The following is a 25,130-nucleotide window of genomic DNA, read 5'->3' as shown; positions in this document are numbered from 1 at the left end:
TGTTTCGGGAATTTATCCCCTGAAGATTTACTGTGATTTTGCCCGAACGTCAGGGACTAAGTTAGCAGGAAAAAACTGAACTGGTTTGGGAATTTATCCCTTGAGGATTTACTGGGAAGTTGCCCGGACGTCAGAGACTGAGGTAGAGGAAAAGGATCAACCGGTTTCTGACTTTATCCCCTGAAGATTTAATGGGACATTGCCCGGAAATCAGGGACTGAGCTACAGGGAAAGGTTAAACTGTTTCAGAAATTTATCCCCAGAGACTTACTGGGATGTCGCCCGGACGTCAGAGACTGTGTTCCTGGAAATGGTTCAACAGGTTGGGACTTTATCTCCTCACGATTTACTGGATGTTGTCTGGACGCTGGCATCTGAGTTATAGGGAAATATTCAGCAATTTAGGGTCTTTATTCCTTGAAGATTTACTGGGATGATGCTCGGTCGTCAGGGACGGAGTTACAGGGAAAGGTACAACAAGTTCCAGACTTTATCCCCTGAAGATTTACAGGGATGGTGCTCGAACGTCAGGGACTAAGTTACCGGGAAAAGTTGAACTGGTTTGGGACTTTATCCCATGAGGATTTACTGGGATGTTGCCTGGCCGTCAGGACTGAGTTATAGGGATTGTTTCAACATGTTCGGGTCTTTATCCCATGAAGATTAACAGGGACGTTTCACAGAAGTAAGGGACTGAGTTACAGGGAATTGTTCAACATTTGGGAATTTATCCCCTGAAGATTTTCTGGGACGTTGCCCGGAGGTCAGAGACTGAGTTACAAGGGAAGGTTGAACTGGTTCGGGAATTTATACACTGAAGACTTACTGCAATGTTGCCTGGACGTCAGGGAATGAGTTACAGGTATACGTTCAGCAAGTGCGGGAATATATCCCCTGACGTTTTATTGGGATGTACACCGGACGTCAGGGTCTGAGTTACATGGAAAGTTTCAATAAGTTCAGGAATTTATCCCCTAAATATTTACTAGGATGTTGCCTGGACGTCAGGGTCTGAGTTACTGGGGATGCTTCAACAAGTTCCGGACTTTATCCCCTGAATGTTTACTAGGATATTGCCCGAACGTCAGGGACTACGTTAGCAGGAAGAGTTGAACTGGTTCGGGATTTTATCCCCTGAGGATTTACTGGGACGCTGCCCGGACGTCAGATACTGAGTTAAAGGGAAAAGATCAACCGGTCTCGGACTTTATCCCTTGAAGAATTAATGGGATCTTGCCCGAACATCAGGGATTAAGTTACAGGGAAAAGTTGAACTGGTTCAGGATGTTATCCCCTGAAGATTTACTTGGATGGAACAGGATGTCAGGGACTGATTTAGAGAGAATGGTTCGACACTTCATCCCCTGGATATTTACTGGGATGTTCCCCGGACCTCAGGGACTGAGTTAAGGGGAAAGTTTCAAAAGGTTTAGGACTTTATCCGCTAAATATTTACTGGGACGTTGCACTGATGTCAGGGACTGAGTTACTTGGAAAGGTTCAACAGTTTAAAGACCTTAACCCCTGAAGAATTACTGGGACGTTACCTGGACGTCAGGAACTGAGTTACAGGGAAAGGGTCGACAGATTTGGGAATTTATCCCCTGAAGATTTACTGGGATCTTGCCCGAACGTCAGGGACTAAGTTACAGGGAAACATTGAACTGGTTTGGGACATTATCCCCTGAAGATTTCCTGGGACGTTTCCCGGACATCAGAGATGGTGTTAGAGGGAAAGGATCAACTGGTCTCGGACTTTATCCCCTGAAGATTTACTGGGATCTTGCCCAAACGTCAGGGACTAAGTTACAGGGAAACGTTGAACTGGTTCGGGACATTATCCCATGAAGATTTACTGGGACGTTGCCCGGACGTCAGAGACGGCGTTAGAGGGAAAGGATCAATGGTTTCGGACTTTATCCCCTGAAGGTTTACTGGGACTTTGCCCAGACGTCACGGACTGAGTTGCAGGGAAAGGTTCAACAGCTTTGGGACTTTATCCCCTGAAGATTTACTGGGACTTTACCCGGACGTAGAAAAGCTCGACACTTTATCCCCTGAAGATTTACATCAATGTTGCCTGGACATCAGGACTGAGTTACAGGGAAAGTTTCAACAGTGTCAAGTCTTTATCTCCTGAACATTTATCAGGACATTTCCCGGAAGGGACTGAGTTACAGGGATAGGTTCAACAAGTTCTGGCATTTATCCCCTCATGCTTTACTGGGATGTAGCCCGGACGTCAGGGTCTGAGTTACAGGAAAAGGTTCAACAGGTTTGGGAATATATCCCCTGAAGATTTACTGGGATGTAGGCCGGATGACAGTGTCTGAGTTACAGGCAAAGTTTCAACAGTTTCGTGTCTTTATTCCTTGAAGATTTACAGGGACGTTTCCCGTCCGTAAGGGACTTAGTTACAGGGAAAGGTTGAATTGGTTCGGGAATTTATCCCCTGAAGACTTACTGCGATGTGGCCTGGACTTAGTTACAGGGATACGTTCAGCAAGTTCGGGAATATATCCCCTGACGTTTTATTGGGATGTACACCGGACATCAGGGTCTGAGTTACATGCAAAGAATCAATTGGTCTCGGACTTTATCCCCTGAAGATTTACTTGGACGACGCCCGGACGTCAGTGACTGAGTTACAGCGAAATGCTCCACAGGTTCAGGACTTTATCCCCTGAAGATTTACTGGGACATTGCTCGGACGTCGAGGACTAAGTTACTGAAAAAGGTTTGACACTTTATCCCCTGAAGATTTCCTGGGACGTTGACCGGACGTCAGGGACAGAGTTACAGGGAAAGGTTCAACAGGATCGGGACTTTATCCCATGAAGAGTTACTTGGATGATGCCTGGACGTCAGTGTCTGAGTTACAGGGAAAGATTCGACGGCTTCGGCAATTTATCCCCTGAATATTTACTGGAATTTGCCTGGTCGCCAGGGACTGTGTTACACGGTTCGAGACTTTATCCCATGAAGAGTTACTGGGATGATGCCCGGACGTCAGGGACTGAATTCCAGGGAAAGGGTCGACAGCTTTGGGACTTTATCCCCTGAAGATTTACTGTCACGTTGTCTGGATGTTAGGTTCTGAGTTACGGGGAAAGGTTCAACAGATTTGGGACTTCATCCCCTGAAGATTTACTCCGACGTTACCGGACATCAGGGTCTGAGTTTCAGGGAAAGGTTGAACAGTTTCGGGACTTTAATAGATTTCAATGGAGCTGCTTTGTGACAAGTTTGAAAGCTGCTAAACCTCATTGTTCCAACGTCTTTTAGGATAAGTCAACAAAGCTTTGACATATTGAATGTGTCCCAGCTTCAGGGGTCGAGATTACCCCCGCTGAAGGGTGGCGGCAGTCACTGAACGCGCTTGCGTGAAGGTTGAAGTGCGAGTTCTCGAATAAACAAATAGGCGTCCCGGCAAATTCTGGATCCGAATTGCATCAAAATAAACTTCCAGTGTGAATTCCAAGTAACTCAGTGCCTGACGTCCGGGTAACGTCCGAGTAAATTCTCAAAACTTTTTTTGAGAGCCGCAAACTTTTGTTTTGAAAAATATGCAAAATTAAGGTGGAAAGCTTCGTGCTGAAATCCCAGGCGTTCAAATGTTCGGCTCCCGAACCTGGCGCAGATTCTTGTAATTTATTCCGCGGACCGCACATTCCGCTTTAAACGGCGGCGCCTTGCGTCCCCGGGTAAACCTCGTCCTTCCGAGTCACGGCGATCCCGACTTCCATTGACTTTCAGCTCCACACCAAATGTATTTCCCAGCGGACCGGATCCTGGGGAGATTTGCCCTCTTGCTCGGGGTAAGGCGACCTGATTTTACCCCTAATAATTTGACGGTCTCAACTTTAGAGATGTGTCCATGTGGACAAAAAAGGAAGTCTCTCCCAATTATATCCGAAACGTTTCTCTGCGAACTTTGAATTTAGTTTTTCAGCCGCACGGCATGTTTGACGCGCGACGGATCAGGCTGAGCAGCGAAAGAAATTCGCAGACAAAGGGAGACTTGAACAAACGTCGTGTTTTTCAACAAGATCAAACTTTAACTCAACCCCCCCCCCCCCAACCCCCCTCCTTCTGATTCTCAGCGCACACAGGGAAGTCCTTCTAGTGTCTGGGCGAATTTCCGCACCAGGCGACGGCGCTTAAATGGGTCTTGTCAGGTTTTTCCGAGAGCGATTCGTTGCTCGTTCGACGCCCACCCATTCCTCCCAGTCGGCCACTCAGTCTACTTCGTCGTCTTGATACTGCAATCCAGGCAACATTTTAGTAACTCTTCTCTGCACCTTATTGAGATGGTTCCTATAATTCGGGAACCGGAAATGCACACAATTCCAAATTTGGCCTCACCAACACCTTGAACAGTCTCAACATCACCTATATTTTATGCTTTGCCAGCAAACCCAAAGCCTTCTTCACCACCCTGTAACAACAAATAGATGGTTTTGCATTCAATTTTTCGAGCGTCTCGAACATTGTTCCCTGACGACAATCTCTTCTCCAACCAAATATCGAAAAGCTTGGTGATTTAGCAGGGAAGTCCAAACACCTCAAACTGAGGGGGCGTAGAGACTCAATTGACCTCTCAATGGAAATTCCGTGCCTGGGGCACCCTCGTACCGCCAATCTTCGTAGGCTTAGCCTGAGGATCGGACACTACCCCACGCCTCCAAGGGGGCTGACTGGCTGGCAGGGACTCATCATGAAGCTGTTCTCTTCAGGCACCGTGGAAGGGATGGGAGAAAATCTGGATAGGTGGTTAACACACGGATGGAGGAAGAGGGTTAATTTTAATCTAGAAAAGGCTCCGCGATTCCATTTGTGTCTAACATAGGGCTGTGTTCATTTTGGCTGGTGGCGAGGTGGACCCAGCGGCCGTTATGGTCAGCGAGGGAGAGAGTTCTCTGCTCCCATTCCCGCAGTCACCGCACCGGGGAGCTCTGTTGATACTGTAGGTACTCCGGTCCCAGTCACCATTCCCCAAACCTCCCCACTGCCAGCGGCCGCCTCCATCCGGGGGAATGGACCACCCTGTGGGATCTCAGATTAAACTGTGCCCCTCCCATGGCCTCTCCCTCTCTCTCCCCTTCTCCCCTCCTCTGTCTACCCTTCACTCATCTCCCCCTCTTCTCCTCTCTCCGTCTACCCCTATAATCTCCTCCTTTGCCTACCTCTCTCCTCCCCCACCCTTTTCCACTCCCTCTCCCTCTAATCACCCCTCTCCCCCTCTCTCCCACTAACACCCTCTCTTCCTCTCTCCCACCCACTCCCTCTCTCCTCTCTACCCTCTATCTCTCAAACTCCCCCTCTCTCTACCGCCCCACTCTCCCCAACGCTCTTCCCCCTCACCCCGCATATTCCAGCAGAGAGACCATGGCCTCGCGGACAGCCCCGTGGCTTGGAGCCTGGGGGACTTGGTACTTGGCCTTTTCCGGATCACCCGGGAGATCGGCCAGCTCCGCGGCCCACTCCGGGAGGAAGTGCTCCTTGTTGATCTCGCAGATGTTGTGCAGGACACAACAGGCCAGTGCCACCTCGGCCACGAGGGTGGGGGAGATGTCCAGCCGCTTGGCCAGGCACCTCCAGCGGCCCTTCAGCCGGCCCAGTGCGTCGTCCACCACCTGCCGTGCCAAGCCCAGCCGGATGTCGAAGACCTGCTGCTGCGGATTGGGCACCTGGTCCTGGGGAAAGGCGGTCAACAGCCACCTGTGGAGGGGGTAGGCTGAGTTGCCGATTAGGTGCACAGGGACTTCCACTCCGTTCACCATCCTCGAGTTCTGCGGGCAGAGGAGAGAAGGGGATTTGTTCAGGAGCACAAAAAAACTGTCTGCTAAGGAGTCACCACCGGACACATCACCCCGCCTCCAACCCGCCCCCCCCCCCCCACTTGCCCTTCAGCAGAGACTTTCCAGTGGCACATCCCAGCTCCACTTACTCTTCTCTCTCTCCCCCCATTCTCTCTTCCCCACTCTCTCCTACCCTCACTCTCTCCCTCCCCCTCTCTCTCTCAAGCCGCCGTCTTTTTCCAGCCCCGCCTCTCTCCAGCCCCATTCTCTCTCCAGTTCCCGTCTCAGCCCCCTCTTTCTCCAGTAGACCCCACTCCACCCCTTATCTACCCCCTCTCTCTTTCTCCAGCCCCCCTTCTCCGGGCCAGTTAAACCACGACCGGGCACATCCCCCTCTCCACTTGCCACAGGGATTGTGACATGCCCCACTCCATCTCTGCCCCAAACAGGTCTTTTATGGGAGGGCAGGAGCTCGGCCCTACCCTTGAAAGGTTTGACATCCGGCTGGGCTTGGCACGGCAGGTGGTGGATGACGCACTGGGCCGGCTGAAGGGCCGCAGGCTTCCGCAGTAGCCTTCTCCACATCGCAGGCAGGGAAGATGCCCCTCGCCCAGCTCACGCACTGACAGTAACAACCTCTCTCCTCTTTACCCTGCGAGGGCTCTTCAAAGTCCAAGTCCCTCCCCCATGGCACCTCACCCCTAAACTCTCCCCCTCCCTCCACTCTGTATGATGTCATCATCCTGCTCCCCGGGAAAGCTGTCCGCAACCTGTCTTCCCAACCCTTTCATGCCCCAAAGGTCGGACTGGGGGCTGGGGGAGAGCAGCATTCCTCTGGGCTCTGGGCCAGGTCCCTCTTGCTGTTACATTAACGATCAGGCAGACAGGTGTGGCAGGGTAAATACGTGGACAGCGCTGAAATCGATGGAATGGCCGACAGCAGAGCTTCCAACGGTTGCCGGAGGGGTTTGGACGGATTGGAAGGGTGGGCTGAGAGACGGCGGATGTTGTTCGATGCTGGGAAGCGCGAAGGGCTTTGTTTATTGACAGAGTAGCCAATCCAGGGCACACATTGAGGGAAGGGGGGCACCGGGGAACGTGGGGAGGGGGGGAAGCGGAAAGATCAGGGAGCAACAGTGTGAGGATGGGACGGCGAAGAAGCTGCTGGCCTCTATCGGTCAACGTGTAGATGACAAGAGGCGACAATGACTGATTCCACCTTTCCAGAGTGCGTCGTATATCCCAAGGCGGCAGGCGTTGCCCTGCGTAGCCCTCTGGGAGATCGATCTGCTCCGTCCCCGACACACCTGCACCCGCCACCACTTCAGATCCGGTTCACTCTTCATAGGGTGAACGACTATATTGCGCTGTATAAATAGGACGTGATGGAGTGACCGACTTTCCCGTGCTGTATAAATTGGACGTGAAGGAGCGAATGACTTTCCCGCGCTCTATAAATTGGACGCGATGGAGGCACTGACTTTCCAGAAATTGGACGTGATGAAGTGATCGACTTTCCTGCTCTGTATAAATTGGACGCGATAGAGGGACTGATTTTCCCGCGCTGTATAAATTGCACGCGATAGAGCTACCAACTTTCCCACACTGTGTAAATTGTAGGCGATGGAGCGGCCGATTTTCCTGCGCTGTATAAATCGTTCACCATTGAGTGACCGACTTCCCGCGCTGTATAAATCGTACGTGATTGAGCAACTGACTTTCCTGCGCTGTAAAAATTAGATGGGATGGAGCGACTGACTTTCCCACGATGTGTAAATCGGACGCGATGGAGCGACCGACATCCCCGTACTGTATAAATCAAACGTGATAGACTGACAGACTTTCCCGCACTGTATAATTTGGACATGATGGAGTTACCCACTTTCCCGCGCTGGACGAATTTGATGCAATGGAGCGACCGATTTTCCCGTGCTGTATAATTTTTTTGCGATTGAGCGACCAACTTTCCAGTGCTGTACAATTGAACGAGATGAGCTACCGACATTCCTGCAGTATACAAATTGGACACGATGGAGCGACTGACTTTCCCATCCTAAATAAATAGGATGTGATAGACTGACAGATTGGGTCCTCCTACTTCCCGCACTGTATAAATTGGACAAGATGGTGCAAACGACTTTCCCACGCCTTATAAGTTGGACACGATGGAGTGACCAACTTTCCCGTGCTGTACTAATTGTACGAGTTGGAGCGACTGACTTTGCTGCGCTATATAAATCGGACACGATAGACCGACAGAATTTCCTGGACTGTATAATTTGGACGTAATGGAGTTACTGACTTTCCCGCACTGTATGAATTTGAAGTGATGGGGTGACCGACTTTTCCGTGCTATATAAATTGGATGCGATGAAGTGACCGACTTTTCAACGCTGGATATATTGGACGTGATAGACGGACAGACTTTTACACGCTGTATAAATTGGACGTGATTGAGTGACTGAGTTTCACGTGCTGTTTAAATCGGATGTGATGGAGCAATCGACATCCCCGCACTGTATAAATCAGACGCGATATAGCGAGCGACTTTCCCGTGCTGTATGAATTGTACAAGATGGATTGACTGACTTTTCCATGCTAAATAAATTGGACGTTATAGACCAACAGACTTTCCCGCGCTGTATAAAATGGACGCGATAGTGCAACTGAGTTTCGCGCACTGTACAAATTTGTCGTGATGGAGCGACCGACTTTCCAGTGCTGTATGAATTGTATGTGATGAAGCGACCGACTTTCCAGCGCCGTATAAATTGAACGCGATGGAGCGACCAACATCCCTGTTCTGTATAGATCAGACCCAATAGAGTGACTGACTTTCCCATTTTGTATGAATTGTATGCGATGGAGCGACCGACTATCCCACGCTGTATAAATAGGACGTGATAGACCGACAGACTTTCCTCTGCTGTATAAATTGGATCCGATGGAGTGACTGAGTTTCACATGCTGTTTAATCGGATGTGATGGAGCGATCGACATCCCCGCACTGTATAAATCGGACGCGATATAGCGAGCGACTTTCCCGGGCTGTATGAATTGTACAAGATGGATTGACCAACTTTTTCATGCTAAATAAATTAGACGTTATAGACCAACAGACTTTCCCGCGCTGTATAAAATGGACGCGACAGTGCGTCCGAGTTTCGCGCACTGTACAAATTTGACGCAATGGAGCAACCGACTTTTCAGTGCTCTATGAATTGTATGTGATGAAGCAACCGACTTTCCAGCGCTGTATAAATTGATTGAGATGGAGCGACCAACATCCCTGTTCTGTATAAATCAGACGTAATAGAGTGACCAACTTTCCCATGGTGTATGAATTGCATGCGATGGAGCGACTGACTATCCCACACTGTGTAAACAGGACGTGATAGACCGACAGACTTTCCCGTGCTGTATAAATTGGACGCAATGGAGTTTCCGACTTTCCCATGCTGTACGAATTTGATGCGATGGAGTGACCGAATTTCCCGTGCTGTATAAATTGAATGTGAAGCAGCGACCGACTTTCCCATGCTGTATAAATTGGACACGATGGAGCTACTGAGTTTTTTTTTAAACTTTATTTATTCATTCAAAATACAAAAATATGATGTATACAACAATTAAACATGAACATGAACATTTTTTTCCTATATATATATATATATATATATATATACCCAATAAAATTACTGTTGGATCTAAAACTATTTTAATCTTATACAGATGTTCTAAAAAAGATTGAATTTTCTTCCAAAAAGATTGTATATATCTTCATGACCAAACAGCATGAAGAAAAGTTCCAACCATATCACATCTAAAACACAAATTTGATTCATTAAAACCATATTTTTTTAAATTTTTCAGGTGTCAAATATAATTAATGTAAAAAGTTGTAATTAATCATTGCATAAGGTGCATTTATCAATCTAGTTACACTATCATAACAGATATCTAACCAATCCTCTTCAGAAAAAATAAAACCAATATCCACTTCCCATTTAGATCTATCCCAACCCTTTTTATCCATACCATCCTGTAATATTTGATACATAAATGAAATATAACCCTTCTCTGGTACCTTCATAAGAAAAGTCTCAAATTTAGTCATTTTAGATAAAATCATATCTCTACCAAACATACATTTTACCAAACATCGAATTTGATAATAAAGAAATAAACAATTCTTATCAATACCAAAATCTTCCCTCATCTGATTAAAAGATAAAAACTTACCCTCTTTAAAACAATCTCCAAAATTTTTCACACTTTTAAATCTCCAATGCAATAAACTTTGATTATGTATTGAAAAAGAAATAAGTTGATTATTTTACAACGGAGTCAAAGCCAATAATTTACCCCTAGAACCTATCATTTTATTTTTCTTTATCCATAATTTCATTAAATGTTTTAGTATAGGCAGATTATATTGTTGAAACAAATTCATATTCCACCTAAACAAAAATTGATGTATTTCAAATTCAGAAATACTTGCAATCTCAATTTTAGCCCAACTAGGAGGCCGTACCAATTCCATCAATGAGCTAATAAATTTAAGTTTGGCTGCCTCATAATAATTTTGAAAATGTGGTAATGTAATCCCCCTAACTCATATTTCCAAGTTCATTAATTCAAAGCTACTCTCAAAAATTTACCCCTCTATAAAAATTCCCTAACCATTTTATTTAAATCTCAAAAAAATTTTTTATCAAGTAAATACAGAATAGATTGAAACAGATATTGTATACGCATAAAGGTATTAATCTTAATTGTATTTATCCTTCCCACTAAATTAATAGGTAAATCTTTCCATTTAATCAAATCAGTTTTGATTTTTTTCATTAACGGAGCATAATTTAATTTATATAAAGATTGATAATTAACATTCAAAATTATACCCAGATATTTAATTCGGCCAGTCCACTTCAAATTAATAATATTCTTATAAACTGAATAATCTCCTTCACTTATCGGTAATATTTCGCTTTTTTCCCAGTTAACTTTATATCCAGAAAGACATCCATATTATATTAAACATTCCTTCAAATGCAAAAGTAACTGAGCTGGATTTGTTAAATACACCAATACTTCATCAGCAAATAAATTAATTTTACACTCCTCATCTAAAACTTTCATACCTTGTATCTATGTATTTTGTTCAGTACGGGAAAATCAGTCACTCCATCACTAACGCAAACAAAGCTGATAAAGGACAACCTTGATGAGTTGATTGAGTTAACTTAAAAGATTCTGAAATCAAACCATTCGTCAATACTCTAGCTACAGGTTTACTATATAGAGCCCTATTCCAAACAATAAAAGGACCAAACTTAAATTTCTCCAATACTTTAAACAAAAAATTCCATTCAGCTGTATCAAATGCTTTTTCTGCATGTAAAGATATCACCATTGGATGATCTAAAGATTGTCGAAATCTATTAATCAAACTAATCACGCGCAAAATGTTATCTGAAGCATATCTATTCTTTATAAAACCTGTTTGATCAATATGAATCAACTTTGGTAAAAATTTAGCCAATCTATTCACTAATATTTTAGCTATTATTTTATAATCTACATTTAACAACGAAATTGGTCTATATGAAGATACTTTCAAAGGATCTCTATCTTTTTTTAGGAATTACTGTAATTAAAGCACTAGAACTCAGGTAATTCATAATGTTCTCCAATTTGACATAATACATCCCCAAACACTGTAGATAAATCATCATAAAATGTTTTATAAAATTCAACCGAGAATCCATCATCGCCAGGCGATTTACCATTCGGCATTTCCAGCATAGCCATTTTAATTTCTGAATCAGTAAATGGCTCTTCTAACTCCTGTATTTCACCATCCTCTAATATCGGTAAATTCAGCTGTGATAAAAAAAAGATCAATCGATCCAGTTTCCTGTTTTCCTTCAGATATATATAACTTTTTATAAAATTCATCATTAATCTCACGAGATTTATGAGAATTCCATCTAACAGCATTAATAGTCCTCGATATCTGTTCTTTCTTTAATTGCCAAGCCAATACCTTATGTGCTTTCTCTCCCCATTCATAATACTGTTGTTTAGACCTATTAATCACACATTCAAATTGATAAAATTGCAAAGTATTATATTTCAATTTCAGCCTAGATAATTCTATTTTCTCATCTTCTGTAGCATCTTTCTGAAATTCCTTTTCTAACTCATCGATCTGTTTCTCTAATTCAAGACTTTGATTTAATCGATTCTTTTTTTTTACTTTAGAAGTATAACTAATTATTTGTCCTCTCAAATAGGCTTTAATAGCATCCCATAATACAAACTTACTTTGAACAGAATTAGAATTTTCTTTCAAAAAAAATTAATTTGTTTTTTCAAAAAATCAATAAATTCCATATTTTTAACAACATTGTATTAAATCTCCAACGATAAACTATTTGAATTTTGACAGAAGTTTCATATGTAAAATCTAAGAGAATGATCTGAAATCACCCTACTTTTATATTCCGCTTGTATTTTCCCTTTGTAAATGTGCCGATACAAAAAAGAAGTCAATCCTTGAAAACGATTCATGTCTAGATGAATAAAAGGAAAAATCTTTCTCTGTCGGATTAAGACGTCTCCAAATATCTACTAAATTAAGATCTTTCATCAATGCTTGAACCTGAATTGCCATCATGGAATTTTTTAAACTTTCTTCAGAGATTTATCTAATAAAGGTTCCAAAACACAATTAAAATCACCACCAACTAAAATATTATCATCAGCCTGACCCAAACATAAAAATTCATCCAAAATAAATACTTCATCATCTGCATTTGGAGCATAAATATTAGGTCCAAAATTCACTAAAAATCTTACAATTCAATTTAAGAATATATCCTGCCTTTTCCTCCATTGATTGTAATTCAAAAGATAAATTTTTATGTATCAAAATTGCTACACCTTTAGCTCTAGAATTAAACGAAGAAGAATTTACATGCCCAACCCAGTCCATTTTTAATTTCACGCTTTCCTTCATATTCAAATGCGTTTCTTGTAAAATGGCAATATCAATTTTCATTTTCTTAATATACGCCAAGACTCGCTTACGTTTAATCATACTATTTAATCCTCGAACATTAAAAGTAGCAAACCTCAACTTTGACATATCTACTATTATTACTAAATACCAATAATATCTTTATATAGAAACTCAAATCAACGTATATAGGCCCTCCAATAAAAAGAAAATCACAAATTAAAAACAAAAAAACAATAAAGACAAAAAAAGAAAATCCCCCCCCCAAAAAAAAAACTGCCAAAAGGTAGTAATCCCCTAAACAAAAATTGGGTGTGGGTCACCCACCAGTGGCTGATGACTAGTAAAGAACTTAGTGCACATCTCTCCCTCCCCAGCCAAACAATCAGTAACGTCAAAATCTCATAATAACAAAAGAAAAAATAGAATTTAAAAAATTCTTTTTTTCATCCAGAAGATTCCAATGTCAAAGATCCCATTTCAGAAGGAGGTAGACTCTTTCCATTTCCATTTTTCCCATTTCTGCCTTTTCTTCCATTTCCAGAGCAACCAGATTTGTTTTTAGGAAATAATGGTGAACTATGTCTTTGTCCTCTTATATCTGGCAATGAATCAGCAAAAATCATTGCTTCACGATCAGTTTCAAAAAACCAAAATTGATACTCTCCGTAAAACACCTTCAACATTGCAGGGTAACGAAAAGTACACTTATAATCTTTACACCACAAAACTTCTTTAACTGGATTGAATCGACGTCGACGTTGAATGACCTCTTGACTCAGATCAGGATAAAAAAATACTCTGCTATTCTGAATCAATAATGGGGTTTGTCGTCTTCCATTTTGTACTGCAAGTTGAATTATTGTTTCTCTATCCAAATAACTCAAACATCGAATTATTACTGGTCTCGGTGGCTGACCAGCTGAGGGTGTTCTTCTTAAAGCTCTACGGGCTCTTTCCAGTGCCAATCCCCCAGAGAAAAATTCTTGCCCTAATATTTGCGGAATCCAGTTTTTAAAAACACAAAGAGGATCTTGTCCTTCTATACCTTCTGTCAAACCAACAATTTTCACATTATTCCTTCTGCTTTCATTTTCCAAATAATCTATTTTTCTTTCTAGCTCCTTCTCACGTTCTCCTAATTCTATGACTGAGTTTTTCCACCTTCAATACTTTTTCTGTGTTAGAAGTCACATTGTTTACAGTCCAAAAGAGCAGTCTGAAATTTTAAAAATTCTTCATAAGATGCATCCACACGTGCCTTCATACCAGCATTCATTTGAACCATTTCATTTATTTGAGATGTCAACAAATCCATTCCAGGTTTTATAACAGCTTGAATAGCTGCCTTCAACTGTGATCAGTAAAGCTCAGCTCTGCTCTCTCTGACATAGTGGCAGAACAAGGTAACTGCAGCTCCTGCTGCAATTCAACAAAAGGCATTTTAAAAGATTTACTGCGGGTCTGGACTCCTAGCGACGGCATCCCAACGTCTTCAGGGAGTCGCCGCTGGTCTCCCCCCGCATCTTGTTGTCTTCTCATCCATTCGCGAAGAAAAACGACTTCTTCAGATTGTAATGCTGCCTAATGCATTTCTTTTTCAGCCTCCACAGGCGATCCTTGGGATTTAGGCAATGAAGAAGTTGAGCCTGGGGCTGCTTCAAATCGTCTAGGCCCCAAATCTTCAGCACTTCGAAAATGTATTTTCTTTTGAACTTGAGATTTAGTCTTTTTACCATTAGTGACCATAATAATTCCTTAATACTTTAAACTAAAATTTTAAAAATGTAAACTTTGAAAAGGTTTAAAAAAACGGATATTTACAAGTCTGACCAGAGAGGTCGAGATTGCACGTCTAGACTCTACGCATTCTTGCCACGCACCCGGAGCTACCGAGTTTCACGTGCTGTGTATATTGGACGTGATGGAGCGACAGACTTTCCCGCACTGCGTAAATTGGACACAAAGGAGCGACCAACTTTCCTGTGCTGTGTAAATTGGACGCGTTGGAGCAGCCGATGTTCCTGCGCTGTGTAAATTGGATGCGATGGATCTACTGGATCCAGTTTAAAAACTGGATTCCGCAAATATTTACTGCGCTGTATAAATTGGACGCCATTGAGCAACGGACTTTACCGGGCTATGAAAATTGGACGCGGTGAAGCAACCGACTTTCCCATGCTGTATAAATTGGACGCGATGCAGCAACCGATATTCCTGCGATGTATAAATTGGATCTGATAGATCTACAGACTTCACCGCGCTGTATAAATTGGACAAGATATTGCAAACGATATTCCCGCACAGTATAAAGTGGATGCGATGGAACTACCGAGTTTCACGTGCAGTGTAAATCGGACGTGATGGAGCGACCGACATCCCTGTACTGTATAAATCAGACGCAATAGAGTGACTGACTTTCCCGCGCTGTATGAATTGTACGCGATGGAGCGACCGACTTTCCCACGCTGTATAAATAGGACATGATAGACCGACAGACTTTTCCGCACTGTATAAATTGGATGCAATGGAGTTACCGACTTTCCCATGCTGTATGAATTTGACGCGATGGAGAGACCGATTTTCCAGTGCTATATAAATTGAATGCAACACAGCGACTGACTTTCCCATGATGTATAAATTGGATTCAATGGAGTTACTGACTTTCCCGCGCTGTATTAATTGTATGAGATGGAGCAACCCACTTTCCCATGCTGCATAAATTGGATGAGATAGACCAACAGACTTTCCTGCACTGTATAATGTGGACGCGATGGAGTTACTGTACTGACTTTTCTGCACTGTGTAAAGTGGATGCGATGGAGTGACTGATTTTCCCCGTACTGTACACATCGGATGCAATAGAGTGACCGAATTTTCCGCGCTGTATAAATTGGACACAATGGAGCAACCGACTCTCACATGTTGTATAAATTGGATGTGATGGAGTGACCGAAATTCCCACCTGTATAAATTAGTAGTGATGGATCGACCAACTATCCAGCGCTGTATAAATCGTACACGATGGAGCGACCGACTACCCCATGCTGTATAAATGGGATGCGATGAAGCGACTGACTTTACCGTGCTGTATAATTTGTACGTGATGGAGAGACCAACATCCCTGCGCTGTATAAATTGAAGGTGATGGACCAGCCGACTTTTCCGCACTGTATGAATTGGACCCGATGGAATGACCGACGTTATCGCATGTATAAATTGGACACGACACAATTACCGATTTCCCCGCACTGTACGAATTTGACGCAATGGAGCGACCGAATTTCAAGCGCAATATAAATTGGACACAACGAAGCGACCGACTTTCCCATGCTGTACAAATTGATCACGATAGAGCTACCGAGTTTCACGTGCAGTATAAATCGGATGCGATAGAGCGACAGACTTTCCTGCGCTGTTTTGAATTGTACGCAATGATGCAGCCGACTTTATAAATTGGAAGTGATAGACTGACAGATTTTCCCGCACTGTATAATTTGGACGCAATGGAGTTAGCGACTTTCGCATGCTGTACGAATTTGATGCGATGGTGTGACCGACTTTCCCGTGCTGTATAAATTTTATGCGATTGAGCGACCGACTTTCCAGTGATCTATAAATTGAACACGATGGTGCGACCGACTTTCCCGCACTGTACAAATTGGACACGACGAAATGACCGACTTTCCCACACTGTATTTAATTGGATGCGATGGAGCGAACGACTTTCCCATGCTGTACGAATTTGACGCAATGGAGTGACCGAATTTACTGTGCTATATAAATTTTATGCGATTGAGCAACTGAATTTCTAGCGCTGTATAAACTGAATGCGATGGAGCAACTGACTTTCCCCACGATGTATAAACTGGACGCGATGGGGCGACATAATTTCCCACGCTGTGTAAGAGGAGGTGATGGAGTGAGCGACATTGCGCACTGTATGAATTTGACACAATAGAGTGAATGACTTTCCCGCGCTGTATGAATTGTACGCGATGGAGCGACGGACTTTCCTGCGCTTTATAAATTTGACGTGATAGACCGACAGACTTTCCCGCACTGTATAATTTGGACGCGATGGAGTTACCGACTTTCCCACGCTGTACGAATTTGATGCAATAGAATGACCGACTTTCCCGTGCTGCATAAATCGGATGCGATGGAGCTACCGAGTTTCACGTGCTGTGTTAATCGGACGCGATGGAGCGAGCGACATCCCTGTACTGTATAAATCAGACGCAATAGTGACTGACTTTCCCGCGCTGTATAAATTGGACGCAATGGAATTACCGACTTTCCCACGCTGTACGAATTTGATGCGATGCAGTGACCGAAATTCCCATGCTGTATAAATTGGACGCGACGAAGCGACTGAATTTCCTGCATTGTATAAATTGGAGGTGATGGACTGGACGACTTTCCCACACTGTATGAATTGGACCGGATGGAGTGACCAACTTTACCGCATGTATAAATTGGACATGATGCAATTACCTATTTCCCCGCACTGTATGAATTTGATGCGATGGAGCAACCGACTTTCCTGTGCTATACAAATTGGATGTAACGAAGCGACCGACTTTCATGTGCTGTATAAATCGGACGCAATAAAACAAATGACTTTCCGCCCTATTTGAATTGTACACGATGCTGTGGCCGACTTGCCCGTGCTTTATAAATTGGAAGTGATAGACTGACAGACTTTCCCACACTGTATAATTTGGAAGCGATGGAATTACCGACTTTCCCGTGCTGTACAAATATGACACGATGGAGCGACCTATTTTCCCAAGCTGCATAAATTTTATGCGACTGAGCGACTGACTTTCCAGTGCTGTATAAATTGAATGCGACGCAATGACTGACTTTCCCACGCTGTACGAATTTGACGTGATGGTGCGACTGACTTTCCCATGCTGTATAAATTGTATGCGATGGAGCGACCGACTTTCACGTGCTGTATAAATTGGATGCGATAGAGTGACCAATTTTCCCATGTTGTATAAATTGGATGCGATGGAGTGACCGAATTTCATGTGCTGTGTACATCAGATGCAATTGAGCTACTGACTTTCCCACGCTGTATAAATTGGACACGATGGAGCAACCGACTTTCACACGCTGTATAAATTGGACGTGATGGAGTGACTGACTTTTCCGCCTGTATAAATTGGAAGCGATGGATCGACCAACTTTCCAGTGCTGTATAAATCGTACACGATAGAGCTACCGATTACCCCACGGTGTATAAATTGGACGCAATGAAGCGACTGAATTTCACGTGCTGTATAAATTGGAGGTGATGGACTGCCCGACTTTCCCGCGTTGTATGAATTGGACCGGATGGAGTGACCAACTTTACCGCACGTATAAATTGAACGCAATGCAATTACCGATTTCCCCGCAATGTACGATTTGACGTGATGGAGCAACCGACTTTCCTGCGCTATACAAATTGGATGCAACAAAGCGACCGACTTTCCCATGCTGTATAAATTGGTCACGATAGAGCTACCGAGTTTCACGTGCTCTATAAATCGGACGCGATAGAACAACCGACTTTCCTGCACTGTATGAATTGTACGCGATGGAGCATCCGACTTTTCTGCGCTATACAAATTGGACACAATGAAGCGATCTACTTTCCCACGCTGTTTAAATTGGTCGCGATAGAGCTACCGAGTTTCACGTGCTGTATAAATCGGACACGATAGAGCGAACAACTTTCCGCGCTATTTGAATTGTATGCGATGCTGCGGCCGACTTTCCCACGCTTTATAAATTGGAAGTGATAGACTGACAGACTTTCCCACACTGTATAATTTGTAAGCGATGGAGTTACCGACTTTCCCGCACTGTATAAATTTTATGCGATTGAGTGACTGACTTTGCAGTGCTCTATAAATTGAACACGATGGAGCGATCGACTTTCCCGTGCTGTATGAATTGTACGCGATGGAGCATCCGACTTTCCCGCGCAGTCTGAATTGTATGCAATGCTGCGGCAGACTTTCCCACGCTTTATAAATTGGACATGATAGACTTTCCTGCACTGTATTATTTGGACACGATGGAGTTACCGACTTTCCTGCGCTGAACAAATTTTATGCAATGGAGCGACCAATTTTCCCGTGCTGTATAAATTGTATGCGATTGAGCGACCAACTTTCACGCACTGTATAAATTAGACGTGATGGAGCTATCGAGTTTCACCGGCCGTGTAGATCGGATGCGATGGAGTGACCGACATCCCAGTACTGTAAAAATCAGACACGATTGAGTGACCGACTTTCCTACGCTGTATAAATTGTACGTGATGGAGCCACCGACTTCCCTGCACTGTATAAATTGGAAGCGATAAAGCGACTCACTTTTCTGTGCTGTATAAATTGTATATGATGGAGCAACCAACATCCCTGTACAGTATAAATCATACTTGATGGAGTGACTGACTACCCCGTGCTGTATAAATTGGATGCGACAAAGCGACTGACTTTACCGTGCTGTATAATTTGTACTCAATGGAGCAAATGACATTTCCGCACTGTATAAATTGAACGCAATGGAGCGACTGACTTTCCCACACTATATAAATTGGACGTGGTGGATCTCTGACTTTTCCGTGCTGTATATATCGGACGCAATGGAGTGACCTACTTTTCTGTACTGTGTAAATCGGACGCGATGGGGGTACCGACTTTCCCAAGCTGTATAAATTGTACACGATAGTGCTACCAACTTTATTCGTAATTCAGGGAACTCCCTGTATATTTTTCGATGTGAAATTGCCCAGTGCAGTCTCCAGACTTACCTCTCGTGGGAAGAGGTACCCGCCTTGATCTTCGGCCTCTCGGTAGATGGGCGAGTTGGCTAGAACCTGAGCCTCGTGCGTGCGACCAGGGCAACCCACATACACATCAGTGAAGCTGGAAGAACAGAGGGTCTAGGTTTAGAACCGTCCCTGGAAAACATGATCGATAAAGAAGGGTAATTGCAGCTCGGGCCGATGCTACTGGGGAGGTAGGCACAACACCTCCTGGGACCTCTCCTGGAGCCGCCACTTCAATGCGATCACAAGGGGCGACTTCTGCGGGTAGTTCCCTGGAGAGCATTCCGGCTGATTGCATCCTGGTGCAGAGGAGGTGGGGGGGGGAATGGGTCGTTTACTTGCTCCGCAACCCCATTCCGCCGGGGAGGCCTCTATCCCCAAGTATCCCCCCCACCCAGGCCCCTTTCATCGGTGGTGAGGGAGGAAGGGTACAGGAACCCGAAGACTAGCACCCAGCAGCACGAGATCAGCTTCTTCCCCTCCGCTGTCACAGTCGCTGCCTAAAATTTTAGAACTCTACTCTTCAAAAATGGATTTGTTGTAAGGAAGTTCATAGTATAGACATTTGTCTTATGAGCCGCAAAAACACTGAATTTCACCCTGGTCAATTATTGAGCCGAAGTACACCGACTTCTGAACTGGTATCCCCCCTGGAAATCCTTGCTGGGACAACCGGCAGGTTTCTTGCCAGCTGCCGCCACTCTTCCTGGCAGTTGGCCTGGGCCATCTCCCGCAAACAGGGCATTCACTCCCGGGCACCTAGCAGGGATGACACCAAGACAAGGGGTCTGCGGGCTTGGAGCACTGCCTGCTTGCAGGGAGTGATGTGCTCAGTGCCCTCACTGGGTCCGACACGATGCTGCTTCCGGAAAGGTGGAAGCCCAACATAGTCCAAGAATTGGACCCACTAGATGGCGTGTTTAAACATCATATCTTCAGGCCATTTTAAACTCACAAATCCTTCCATGAGTTGTCCTTGAGCTTCAAGCAGAAGCCACCAACGCATCCCCTGTGAAAATGGACATCCTGTCTTCCAAGGGTCAGATGAATGAGGACTTTGGAAACAGCCCCTTTTCCCACTGGCAGCCCTGTTAGTTGGCCATGCTGGGCCCCTTTTCTACTGGGCCACCTTTAACTGGGATGCTCCCTTTCCCCACTCTCTCCTCCCTCTCATCCTCTATCCCCCCCCTTCTCTACCACCTCCTCTGTCCGCCCACTCACTCTCTCCCCCTGTATCTCCCTCTCCCCACCTGTATCTCCCCCCTCTCTGTCTCTTCCCCTCTCTCCACCTGTATCTCCCCCTTCTCTCTCCCACTCTCTCCACCGATATCTCCCCTTTTCCCCCTCTCTCTGTCTCTCACCTTCTCCCCCTCTCTCTATCTGTCCTTCTCTCCCCCTACACCATTGGTCCTCTGGTATTAGTAAGGGCACATGAGTGGGAAGGGAAGGTTTGGAACCTCTGCTCTAGCCCTGATTGTCACTGACATATCTTGCTCTGCAGTTCTGAAACCAAACACATCACGGGTCAATGTTGGGGGGGGGGGGGAGGGGTGATTAAAACTTTTTATTTCCACCCACATCCCACCTGAAGCCACCCCCAACTAATTACAGAGCTGCGCTGGGCTGATTTAAAGTGGTGTGTGTGGAAAGGGTGAGGACCCCCTGTGTTCTCTGTATATTATAAATATAACATAATCTGTCACAATGTATAGAGAACACAGGGGGTCCTCAACCTTTCCACTCACACACCACTTTAAGTCAGCCCAGTGGGTTGTTTAAAATACCAGAGCTCTGCTCAAGCCAGACAGTCAGGGCTCTGGGCGCCTTTGCAAAAACTTTGAAGGATTCCTATAACGACTTCACAAGCAGGTGTTAATCGGACACGCTGTGGAGTAAATGGATTCTTGTTTTGGAAAACAACTGGTGAATGAACTCAGAAGATTGGGGTCCAGAGCCGCAGCCTGTCTGAGGGCGGTTGGGTGTTCTATTGGGGTCACGTGGTGTTCTCTGAGAGAGAGAGAGAGAGAGAGAGAGAGAGAGAGAATTCAGTTCTACAGTTCAGCAGCAGCAGCTGGGAATGGAACAGGACAAGCCGGGGAGAGAGAGGGAGGGAGAGATAGAAAGAGAATTCAGTTCTATGGTTCAGCAGCTGGGACTGGAACAGGAGAAGTTTGTGGAAAAACTCCATTTTGAAGATGAGTTGTGAGTTCTTAGTTCAGCCTGGTCAAAACCCTTGTGATCCATACAACAGGAGATTGTTGGCTGCCTAATGTTTCACTTGAAATAAGTGAAACAAAAAGGAACTCTGTGATGACCTGAAAGAAAGAGATTATCATCTGGAGAACCCTGAGGGGGGCAAGTTTCATCAGCAAGTGCCTGATCAGAAGGAATCAGTTGTGGGTGTCCAGTGAGCGACGAATCTCTCTCTCGAAACTGACAAGAACCTCCCCGAGCGGGAACCATTGACCTTTCGAGCACCAAAGCCCAGTGAACTTTATGAATGTTAAATTCTGTGCACGGTATAAGAATTGACTGCAACCAGTGAACTTGGAGGAATGAAAAGTGAGATTGAACTGTGAACCAAAGAATTTTTCTGAACACACAATACATACACATGCACTTAGAATTAGAAGGGGGGGGGGGGGGTTAAGTTAGGTTAGTTAAGTCAATAGTGATAAGTTAAAGTGTGATTCTGTTTTCATGTTTAAAGATAATTAAAAGCAACTTTTATTTAAGTGACCATTTGTCGTGGTGGATATCTATTGCTGCTGGGTTTTGGGGTCCTCTGGGCTTGTAACATAACTTATATAACCTAAATAACCATGACAGGATAGAAGTAGGCCAACTTGGCCCTTCGAGTCCACGCTGAACACTTTGTCCTACCTAACCCCATTAACCTACACTCACCCCTCGACCCCTCCATTCTTTTCTGTCCCAAATACATATCCATCTTTTCCTTAAGTGCTAATATTGTGGGAGAACTTTCTCCCAGGACTCCAGAGATAAAGGTATCTGAAACTTCTCTTTCCCATTCATTCATAAACTTTGTCAGCAATCACTGGCTGTATTTTCAGGATCAATTCATAAATTGTTGCTTCTGAAAGAGGTTGAAACTTGGTGACTTCCGACTGACGTGGTATCGGGTAAAGTAGATGAAGTGACATTCGAGAACATCCTCAACTGTGACAAAATGTGACAGAGGAAAATCACATTTGCTTCAAAGACACGAGGCAGGTTCGTCCCTTCATATTCCATAAAAGCGATGCTGAATCAATGGCAGACCCTAAAACAACTACCACGCAGAAACAGTCCATGCCGAGTCCCTCCTCCCACCTCTTTCCGTTTGGCCCTTCTAGTCCGTGCTGAACCCCTTCACCCACCTCATCCCATTGATCCAATAATAATTACAGCACAGAAACTGACCCATTCGGCCCTTCTAGTCCACTTTCCCTCACCTATTCCCATTGACCATATAAACATATAACAATAACAGCAACAGTCGATTAAAGGCTGTGGTCCTTACCATTGGTTGTGATCAACGACAGCTTGGAGAACAATGGAGTGCCAGCCGTTCCGGTTGTAGTAAGCCTGTGCGTGCTCCGGCCGGGGTCTGATGGGAATATGCGTGCTCCCCAGGGCGCCCGCGCACATCGGATACCCCTGCTCAGCAAAGCCGTCCAGCGCCTCCTGAAGGCGGGCGCCCCTCGGCAGGCCAATGAAGCGTTTTAGCAGGACGCCCTTCAGCGCCCCGGTCACCTGGCGCACAAGACCGCACACGGTGGCCACGCCGACGCCAAAGACATCGCTGATGGCTCGGTACTCGCTGGGCGTGGCATACCACCACAGTGCCACGGCCAGCCGCAGCCGGGGCTCCAGGGGGGCCGCTGCAGTTGGTGGTCTTGCGTCGCAGGTGAGGCTCGAGGAGGCCGAGGACGGTGTCGAAGGTGGCGCGTGACAGGCGGAAGCGGCCCCGCCACTCGGCCTCGTCGAAGGCGTCCAGGGCGCTGTCCCAGAAGGCGGGGCCATGAGGACGCTCCAGCCGGCATACTGTGCGGCCGGAGGCCAGGACGGAGTGGCCGAGGAGGGCCAGGCGCCGGAGGCGGCGGCGGCGGCCGGTCGGCACGCCGCTCCGTCTCGAAGATCTCCCTGCTCCGCCGCAGGTTCCTCCTGGAGCGCCGTCCGGACGGAGCGGACGCGCTCATCCCCCGGTGGCGAGAGCACGTACTCCAGGAGCCGGGCCGCCAGGCGCAGCAGGTTGGCCTGGGTGCGCATGTGGCCTAGGATGTGCCAGGCCATCAGGCGTCCATGCTGGTCCGCCGCCATCTTTGGGCACCCACTGGTGACGTCACGCACGGGGCACTGCTCTGCACTGCATCACGAGAAGGGGCGGAGCGACCTCACGCAGGGGGCATAGCCTTCGTCACAAGGGGCAACACCGCGACTACGTCACAGAGACGCCGCATCCCCGCCCTCGTGGTGTCTTAACGTCGGCCGATGCCCCCGCGCACCCCCTTAACGCCTGAATCGACGTCTCTGCGGACTGGCCCAGTTCGACGTTCGTCCGGAGCGGCACCAGATGCGACGCCAGGCTCTGATTGGTCTGCGTCGACGTCAATCTTGGCGGAAGGCGGCTTCTGGGCCCGCTCCATCCGGCGCTCCCGCGACGTGATGAGTCGGGGGCGTCGTCCATCACTGGGGGAGGCGGGGCTACGCAGACACCTCGCCGGTTGATTGGTCTGGGAGGAAAGGCGGGATCTGCGCTGCGATTGGAGCGGAACAGGGGGTGGAGGGGTGTAGTGAGAGAGAGGAAAAGGGGTGGGGGAAAGGGGGCACGTGTCCCGTCGGAGGGTTCGGGGAGTGCCGTCATTGACCGACTGGGGAGAGGGGGGAGGGGGAGGAGGAGTCGTCGGAGTCTGTCGATCACGTGACAGACGGCTGTCTTCGCGATTGGCGCCGCGGCGGGGTTTGAACGCGGGCGCGGCTGTTGGGACGCGCGGGTAGGACGTGAGTGGTCGGTGTGTACATTGAATACCTCCCACCCCACCTAACTCCCGGGGACTGCCGGGATCGCGGCCGGTCCTCCATCTCCCAGAAGCGTGGCGGACGGTACAGGAGCGGAACGGCCCCGATGGGTACGTCGAGCAGCCGGAGCGAGCGGACCCCTGCCCGGGGTGCCCGTGGCACAGGCCTGGGGGGGCTGTTGGACCCCAGGTCACCGAGCGCCGGGATCTTGCGAACGCCCATAGAGGTAGGGACACACTGTCCCTCCCCTCCCCCTCACTGCCCTGTCCTTCCATCCCCCTCACTGCCGTGCCCCTCTCCCTCACTGCCGTGCCCCACCCCCTCTGCCGTGCCCCTCTCCCCTCTGCCGTGCCCTCCCCCTCACTGCCCTACCCCGCCCCCTCACTGCCCTGCCCCTCCCCTTTACTTGCCCTGCCCCTCCCCCTCACTGCCCTGCCCCTCCCCCTCACTA

At 46.3% G+C, this 25,130-nt stretch overlaps 1 protein-coding gene across 1 annotated transcript; it reads right to left on the bottom strand.

Annotated features, from left to right (window-relative positions):
• Positions 1 to 2,363: 2,363 nt before the first annotated feature.
• On the bottom strand, positions 2,364 to 23,953 carry LOC138751030 (putative nuclease HARBI1). The gene is made up of 4 exons (XM_069913129.1): positions 23,181 to 23,953; positions 19,640 to 19,754; positions 5,365 to 5,792; positions 2,364 to 4,762 (listed from the first exon to the last, which is right to left on the bottom strand). Exons 1-4 carry the CDS (start codon positions 23,951 to 23,953, stop codon positions 4,672 to 4,674), a joined length of 1,407 nt encoding a protein of 468 aa, XP_069769230.1. The 3' UTR covers positions 2,364 to 4,671.
• Positions 23,954 to 25,130: the final 1,177 nt, after the last annotated feature.

Source organism: Narcine bancroftii, unplaced genomic scaffold (assembly GCF_036971445.1).
Source record: "Narcine bancroftii isolate sNarBan1 unplaced genomic scaffold, sNarBan1.hap1 Scaffold_619, whole genome shotgun sequence".
Lineage (NCBI taxonomy): Eukaryota > Metazoa > Chordata > Chondrichthyes > Torpediniformes > Narcinidae > Narcine > Narcine bancroftii.
The sequence above is the reverse complement of the archived record's forward strand: the minus strand, read 5'-3'. Positions and strand labels throughout refer to the sequence as shown.